Raw genomic sequence first — 9012 nt, forward strand, 5'->3', positions numbered from 1 at the left:
TCTGTTGGCGTTTATGCCCTTTGTCACCCAGAGTTTTGGTTTGTGTAGACGGTTGTATTTAGGGATCTTTGGAAAAACATTTCCCCTTTGCATTTTCACTATAAAAAATATGCTAAGTAGTTTTCATTGAATGGGATCAATTCTATGACCATGTTAAACAGAGATTGTTGGCTATTGTTGGAGGATTAAACATTATTTTTCTTTTCACAGCTTGGCTGTTCCTTGCCTCAATGAATTGGGCATGTCAGCAGATGCAAGTAGAGATTGGTGCAGCCAGAGCAGTTGATGGTCTGTCTGCTGCTTAATGAACAGAAGTAGTTTAATTTGTTTTGCCTTTTTCATTAGATCAGTGTTAGTCAATGGCATCTGAACTTTTGTGATCTGAATCTTTGCTCTATAAAATATGGCATTGTCAAGTGCCTGAGCATCATATAAAAATAAGGAAAAAGGAAAAAAAAAAAAATTTTGGGTGAAGGTTTGGATTTCGGTTCTATAATCCCTTTCCTACTTGACGAAGTCACAGTAAATTATCTATGCAACATGTCACGGTCCGATTATTTGTACACCCTTGTGAAGGGTCATGCAGCGCTAGCTAAAACACTTTTATTTAACTAGCCAGTCAATCGTTTACCTACATGCATCTACGAAACACTTTCATTAGCATTTAATCAAATGATAGTGGAAATAGTAAGCATTCATGAAAACAGTGACAAGCAAGCAGTAAACATTGAATCTACGAAATTCATTAACACCTTCGTTGACATCGTGTGTTTAGCAAGGGAGGCAAGTAAGTTAAACACGTTGATAATAGCTAGTGAGTTTTACAATGACTGATGAACATTAATCCTTCACTAAAGAGGTTTTTATGTAATTATCATCCTAATACTAGGAAACATTAAAGTGACCGAGATGTCATACTGTCTTATTTGGCATACAATGACACTACTAGCAGAAAATAATCCTACACTAATATTTACATGATAGAAACTCATCCCAAGCACACGGGATAAGCGGTCACAGGCAAGCATAATGCCTTGAACAAGTTTAGCTCGTGACATTCTCCCCCACTTATGCGGTCGACGTCCTCGTAGACTTTGGTGATAGGTACACTTCAAGTTTGTCCACGAACAGTTGAATATCTTCCGCAAAAACTCATCTGATTTCTTTGTCATCAAGGCATTTCCACTTCACTAGGAACTTCTGTCGCTTCTTCCTTGAGGATATGAACTTTCTGTCTTCAAGGATCTCTTCAACGACATGTTTGTCAGGTTGCACTATCTTCAACTCTGCTCTATTGGACTGACTTCTGCTCAGGTCATTGGTGTCGGCATTGAACTGCTTGAGGCAGCTGACATGAAACTGCGGTCTTCTCCCCTGATCTGCCCACTTCTTCGTCTGCTTAGAAGCTTTCTCCAGATAGGCTCGGGCAAACTCTGCATTCTGTCTCCATTCTCTGGTGAAGATGTACGCCCTGAGACTTTTTCGTCTGTATGACTCGCCCATTGTGTGAGCTAACAACGGCAGCTGGCCTGTAACAAGGTCAAAAGTGCTCTTGTTGGTTGTTGAGCTCCTTTGGGCATTGTCACAGAATGGAGTCACATCAAGTAGTTGCACGCCATTCTTCTGGTTGTCATTGACAAAATGGTACAAGTACTTATCTAGCAACTCTCTAAATCTTTTCATCTGTTCGTCTGTCTGTCGGTGATAACTCGAAGAAATGTCAAGATGTAACCTGAATATCCTGAAAAATTTTGTCAAGAAGTTGTTAGTGAACATTAAGTCTCAGTCACAAACAATAACTTGGGGAACACCCCAATGTTTCACAACAGTCACAAGGAACAATTGTGTCATTTCCTTTGCCGATCAGTACTTTGGTGCAGCCATGAAAGTACCATACTTCTTCTGCTCCCCCTTGTCTTGTTGGCAAGTGAAACAAGTTTTGGTATAATCAACCACATCATCCTGTGTGTGCGGCTAACAATACCTTCCCAGTAATCCTGTTATTGGAGTCATTCTCCGCGAATACCCCTCAACGAACTTCCTACAATATCTAATAAGGCCAAGAAAGGAATGTAACTCCTTCACTGTCGTGGGGATCTTCCGATTCAAGGGGATCTTCCGTTCTTGAATCATCCTTACCTTCTCCATACCCCTTTAGATACGACCTTGTTTAACCACATGACCAAGGAATTTGTTGCTCCACTGAGCGAAAGAGAACTTCTCTTTCTTCATATCCAGACTGTTTCCCCATAGCCTGTTGAACACCTTCCGTAAATCCTCTTCATGTTTCCTTTGAAACAACACCGATGCTCCCAATAGTGCTTTGGAAGGGCGAACACATCCCGCTTCCAATTCATCAAGCTGTTTTCCCAATTTTACTATCTTTGGAGGCGTCATTCAACATGACCCTTTAGTAGGTGGTTTCACTCTTGATAACAACTCGATCTCATGCTCCACAGTCCGTCGTGAAGGCAAATTGTGAGGTAGTTTAGTTGGCAACACTTCCTTGTACTCATCCAACACCGCTTGGATAGTTGTAGGCTCCAGCTCTTGGCCTACTTTTTTGTTTACCACCACCGTGGCTAGACGTGTCTGCTCACCCTAACCCAATCACTCATTGAGTTGTATGGCTGAAAGGGACTTCCTTTCGTCTCCTTTCGTTGCAAGGACTTGCACCATGCACGAGTGATCTCCTATCAAATACAGGGAACAGCTGAAGGCACTAGCACTTCCCTCGTCCCCCTTAGGAACTCCGTTCCTAGAATGATTGGAAAGTCATCCAAAGGCACCGCTATGAAATTCACATGACTTTCCCACTATCCAAGCTTTACAGTCACTTGCTTGGATACTCCCAGAGTAGGTTGGGCTACAGAATTAACTGCTTTCATGCGTCCTGTATCCTTCTCTAAAGATAAGTTGAGTCTCCATGCTTCCAATTGCGAAACAAAATTATGAGTAGTATCCACTATAGCGCGGGTACTCTTCCCATTTACCCTCAAGTCCACATATATTAACCTTTTTGCTCATGTAACTTTCGGTACTTTTGCCTACTTTTCCAATGTGCTCCCCAGCCGCACTGAACCCACCCTCGGGGCATCATCATCTCCCTCCTCGCTTTCCACCACTTTTCTCAAAGTGGAAGCTTGTAAGGCATTGAGTAATCCCTTGTGTTGACACTCACTTACTTTGTGAGATCCACCACACAAGTAGCACGAAATTTTACTCTTCCCTTTCCATTGGGTGTATTGAACCCCTGAGACGACGAAACTTTCTTTGAGCTTGATGATTTAAAGTCAGCTCCTCCACTCTTGAGTTTGCCTTTCTTGAAAGACTTTCCACTGTTTCCCTTTCCGTCAAACCATTTGGACGAAGCAGTATCATCACCAACGTAGTTAGTCAGCGTTCTACAGCAGCTTGTATAGTTGAAAGGTCTTGAACCCTTTGCCTATGAAGTTCTGTTCTTGCCCACGGTTTCATCCCCTCTAGAAAATAGAACAACTTGTCCTTCTCCGACATATCTCGAATATCCAACATCAAAGCAGAAAATTGTTTCACATATTCCCTGATTGACCCCGTATGCTTGAGATCTCTCAATTTTCTCATTGCATTATACTCAACATTCTCAGGAAAGAATTGGGCCTTGAGCTCTCTTTTCAAGTCTGCCCAACTATCAATTACACAACTTCCATTTTCAATTTCTCTGTACTTGGTACGCCACAACAGTTTGGTATCACCAACCAAGTACATGGTCGCAGTATTCACCTTTGCCTGTTCTGAGACCATCCTCACAGCGCGAAAGTACTGCTCTACATCAAATAAGAAGTTCTCTAACTCCTTGGCATCACGAGCACCCTCATATGTCCTGGGTTCTGGTACCTTGGTCTTGCTAACTCTCGAAGTGTTGGAGTTCCCCATAGCAAGAACTATCAAATTCACCTTTGCATCCAGATGAGCCATCCGCGACTGCAAAGTTTCAATTGTGTGGAGAAAGTCCTCTGACATGTCGCCTATCAAACCTACTTGATGTTTTTGTGATCCCATCACTTCACCAACAAGTTTTCTCATCTGGGCCACCTCTGCGGCCACAATATTGGTTGTTCCCTCAACCTATGCTTTTAGCAAACTGATCCTCTCAGCATCGTTTGATGCCATGGTCACTTTCAAAGCTTTCCAAATCCCACAACGAAGGCAATCGAATTCACGTAGCAACTCAACCTTGGGCTCTGATACCAAATGTCACAATCCGACTATTTTCACACTCTTATGTCGGGCCGTGCGGCGCTAACTAAAGCACTCTTATTTAATTAACCATTGACAGTGGAAACAGTAAGTATTCATGAAAGCAGTGGCAAGCAAGCAGTAACCATTGAATCTCCTAAATTCATTAACAACACCTCCATTGACGTCATGTGTTTAGCGAAGGAGGCAAGTAGGCTAAACACGTTGACAATAGCTAGTGAATTTTACAATAACTGATGAACACTCACCCTCCCCTAAAGAGGTTTTTATGTAATTATTATCCTGACGTACACTAGGAAACATTAAAGTGACCGAGGAGTCATGCTGCCTTATTTGGCATACAAAGACACTACTAGTAGAAAATAATCCTATACTAGTATTTACATGATGTAAATTCATCCCAAGCACACAAGATAAGCGGTCACAGGCAAACATAATGCCCTGAATAAGCTTAGCTCGTGACACAACACTATGGCTGATTATGCTCAATACTCTACATCTCCATGCATTCCTTTAAACACGCTACTTTAGAGAAGCCACGAGCATTCTTGGAAAACCTTATTTCCCTTGAGCCAAGCTTCTGAATCTCTTCCGTTTTATGTTTATCACACATTTGATGCAAAACTGTGATCATTTTCACTCTTCCCGTGCATATAACTCTTTAGCAGGGGAGCAGCTTCATACTCACTTTTAGCGTTCCCCCTGTAAGCGAGCTGTTGGTTTCTGCATCGCAGCAGAACCCGCAAAACCTCCTTCATGGAAGGCCTGGATGATGGCAGAGTGCCGGTACAAATAATACCAAGTTTGAACACACTACACATCTCATCCAGGTAACATTTTTCCTTGACATCATCATCCAAAGCTTCCACTATAGGTTTGCTTTCCTGAATATGCTGCCATGCCCATTCAGCAAGGCAACCATTTTCGCCTCCATCTCCTGCTTCCTTCCCTGTCACTAACTCCAGAAGGACTACTCCGAAGCTATAAACATCGATCTTCTCATTCAATCTTGCTGTATGAGCATACTCTGCAACACATTGTTCACAGGGGAAGAATTGAGCTAAATTGTTAGGAAGTTGAGGAAATGAACATAGTTTGTAAGAGTAATACATAAATTGTCAGTGTGTGTTACTGACCAGGAGCCATGTAGCCGAAAGAGCCAGCCACCGATGAGACTGTGTTGGGTTCTCCCTGCTTCATCAACATCCTGGCTAAACCAAAATCTGCAATTTTTGCATTGAACTCGGTGTCCAAAAGAATGTTGCTGGATTTCACGTCTCGGTGAACGATGGGCGGTGAGCAGTCGTGGTGCATGTAGCAGAGTCCCTGAGCAGCTCCCACTGCAATCTGCATTCTCTTAGGCCAGTCCAAAACCACATGGTGAACCAAGTTTACTCCCGGTCTCCTCTTCTTTCCATGCAGCCAGCGATCCAAACTACGATTCTCCAAGTACTCGTAGACCAGGAGTTTCGAATCATCGCTGGAAATGCAACATAGCAGTTTTACTATGTTGGAGTGTCTAATTGAGCTCAGAATCTGTGCTTCTGCTAGAAACTCCTTTTCGAGCTTATGGTCCAACTTTGAATTACTCCAAATACTCTTGACAGCAACAAAGTCTCCCGGGTGATTCACGGCAACCCGGAAAACCTGCCCTGAACCACCACTTCCGATCAGATTGTTTTCTGTCAAATTCGACACGATATTGGAATCTGTAAAACCCAACCTCTGGAACGATGTGAGCTTCCAGGTTGATTCCAAACTGTGTTTCTTCCTGCAGTAGGATCTGAACATAAAAAGGGTAAACATCATAGCAAAAACTGAAACTGCAATTGCAATGCTCAAAGTCACGGCCAAGAATCGGGTAGAATCTTTGCTCGATTTCGAGGTTCTTTGAGCTTGTGTGCAGGATTTGAGATTAAGAGAGGGGTTGCTCGAACAAAGAGCAGGATTGTCGTTGAAGCTGCTGCTATAAACTGTGTTTTCAAATTGAAGTGGAATTCTCCCAGAAAGATTGTTGGAAGAGAGGTTGAGCTCAATGAGCTTCTGGCTCAGGCTGGCTAGAGCCGCCGGGAAGTTGCCGGAAAAATGGTTTACTGATAAGTCTAGATCAATGAGGCGCGGTAAGGAGCCAATTTCTGCTGGAATTTGACCGGAGAGCCGATTCCTACTTAGATTCAAAGTGGTTAAAAATTCCCATGAGACTATGTCCGACGGAAGCTCCCCGGAGAGTTGGTTTCCGGCGAGCGAAAGAGTCATCAGAAGAGGAAGAGCTGTCAACTCCCGAGGAATTGACCCAGTAAAGAGATTGTTACTTGCCTCAAACACTACCAGATTCGTCCAAGATGACACCCCAACAGGAATTTCACCATGAAATCTATTGTTATTGATCTCCAGCCTTGAAAGGTTTCGAGCCAATTTTTCCGGCAGCGTCCCCGTGAAAAAATTGTCGCTTACTGCCAAGGTTGATAGGTTAAACGATAACCACAGGCCGGCCGGAATGTTGCCCGAAAACCGGTTGCCGGAGAGCTTGGCAATTTCCAGGCTACTGCAATTCCCGAGCGACGCCGGTAATTCTCCGGTTAAATTGTTTTTAAAGGCCACCACACCGACCAGCACCCCGCCGGCGCAAAGTTGCCCTGGCAAGCTCCCTGTAAACTTGTTGTCGGCGACCTCGAACGCTTCGAGCATCGAATAACGCCCGAAGTCCGGAGGGAGAACTCCTGACAGATTATTGCTAAACAATTTAACATCCGTAAGGGATGGGATCCGTCCAATGCTCGCCGGAATCTCGCCGGACAATTGGTTTGCGAACAAACTCAATAGAGATAAGCTTTCAAGCTTTCCAAAAACTTCTGGGATTGTCCCGTTCAAGTTATTTTGGCCAAGATCAATGTCGACCAAGTTCAGAGATTGAACAGAGGATGGAATCTCCCCGGACAATTGGTTGTCGTGAAGATACAAGTGCATTAAATTCTTCAGCTGAAACAAACTGTTCGGGATTTCCCCTGTTAAATCGTTATACGTTATATCCAAGTACTCGAGCGCCGTCATCTCTCCGATTGCTTCCGGGATTTCTCCGATCAAATTTGCTTTTGCCATCCAAAACTTCTTCAGTTTCTTCAACTGGGCAAAATTTGAAGGTATCGCCGACGGCACAAAACCATTATAAGCCAATTCTAGATCTTCAAGATTGGACAAGTTCCCAATCTCCGGCGGGAAAGAACCGTTGAGCTGAGTTTGAAAAAGCAATAGTTTTCTTAACTCCGGGAATCGCCCAATAGCCGGCGGAATATCCCCGGAGAAGTTGTTTGCGCTGAGACTGAGGAACTGAAGCTGTGTGAGGCGGTCGATGTCGTCAGGAATCCGGCCGACGAAGTAGTTCTGAGAGAGGTCTAAGTACTGGAGCTTGGAACAGTTGTAGAGAACAGTGGGGAATTCTCCTGGGATGTAGTTGAACTGAAGATCAATGGCCGTGAGGTTCTTTAGGTCGCATATGAAAGATGGGACTTGTCCGGTGATGTTCATGTTGACAAGCTGGATTCTAGTGACTGAGCCGTCGGCGCATGTAATCTCCGGCCAGGTGCAGTGGGACCCATTGGCCGAGTTCCAGTGGGCTATGGCAGGTGGGTTTTGCCAGTGTTGCTTTAGTTTGAGGAGGACGGCTTGCTCTTGATCACTCGTGGTGGCTTGGGGGCTTCCATGGAAGGCGAAGCAGAGGATGAAGAAAAAGAAGAAGCAAAATTGCATTGATTTTGGGGTTAATTTGGACATTTGAGCGTTTGCTGCTTGAAGATGGTGAGTTTCATTCACCAAAGTTGCAGAAATTAGCAATGGCTGCGTTCAGAGAGAGAGAGAGAGAGTCACAAGGCACGGCTGCGTGAAGTTGCAGGCTGAAACGTGAAAACGGAACAAATGAAGAGAGGGTGGGCTGAGTTTTTTTTTTTCCAATATTATTATTAATTTATAATAAAATATAAAATAATACTTTTTTTCCATACTTAATCTCGCAGCATGGAATGGCGAGATTTAAACAAATCTCGCATGACGGAGTTGCGAATCTCACGTGATAGTCATGCGAGATTTACCTACTGTAAATTCATTCTTGTTGGGAATTAAGAACAAATTCCCAAAACTTGTGAGAGATAAACTAGAGGAAGAATACATACCAAAGAAAAATCAATTACACGCACAGGATAATATTTACGTAGCTTGACAATTTTGCCTATGTTCACGAAGTTCTAGAGATTTCATTATTATCAGGAAGAATATACAGATAGTGCGGTAGTACAATGTTCTCCCTCTCGCTCTCTCACGAAGTGCGACCACTAACCCTAATCATCTAAAAATAATCATTTTATATATTGTGTACAGAATTTCGAATGGGCAACAAAACGGGCCTAAAAAATTTACGGTCTAAGCCTTTTCTCCATAGACTAAGTTTTAGGATAGAAATCTCTCATTAAAGAAAGGTCGGATCATCATCCAAATTTAACACAATTAGGCTTCAAAAAAGCTCAACAATTCCCCCATTCTTTCTCTTATTTTCCGATATTCACGCTGCTGACCTCTGCCGGCTACGAACCTGATTGCAGCGAGGCTTTTGATTAATTGAAATATCTGTTTTTGACTCCTGGAGTTTTTTATTTTTATTTTTCTATTGTTTTCTCTTCTGAATGATTGTATCCGAATGATTTTCTTTGGATTAACTAAGGATTCTGATGTTTTTTTTTTTTTTTTGGCTCCCTGCATTCTCCTCTGGGCAGTCTCTGCTTC

At 43.2% G+C, this 9012-nt stretch overlaps 1 protein-coding gene across 1 annotated transcript; it reads right to left on the reverse strand.

The window, feature by feature from the left end:
• Positions 1-4360: 4360 nt before the first annotated feature.
• LOC131157321 (receptor-like protein kinase HSL1) lies at positions 4361-8230 on the reverse strand. The gene is made up of 2 exons (XM_058111381.1): positions 5376-8230; positions 4361-5266 (listed from the first exon to the last, which is right to left on the reverse strand). The coding sequence occupies exons 1-2, from the start codon at positions 8008-8010 to the stop codon at positions 4845-4847; spliced, it is 3057 nt and encodes a 1018-aa protein (XP_057967364.1). The 5' UTR covers positions 8011-8230; the 3' UTR covers positions 4361-4844.
• Positions 8231-9012: the final 782 nt, after the last annotated feature.

The sequence above is a fragment of the Malania oleifera genome, chromosome 6 (assembly GCF_029873635.1).
Source record: "Malania oleifera isolate guangnan ecotype guangnan chromosome 6, ASM2987363v1, whole genome shotgun sequence".
Classification (NCBI taxonomy): Eukaryota; Viridiplantae; Streptophyta; class Magnoliopsida; order Santalales; family Ximeniaceae; genus Malania; species Malania oleifera.

What these genes read in the sequence shown, in the direction of transcription:
- LOC131157321 (XM_058111381.1), bottom strand. Translation starts at nt 8,010, where the DNA reads ATGTCCAAATTAACCCCAAAATCAATGCAATTTTGCTTCTTCTTTTTC. An exon ending in TTTCGGCTACATGGCTCCTG is followed by an intron (nt 5,267 to 5,375) that starts GTCAGTAACACA and finishes AATGTGTTGCAG; the next exon opens with AGTATGCTCATACAGCAAGA.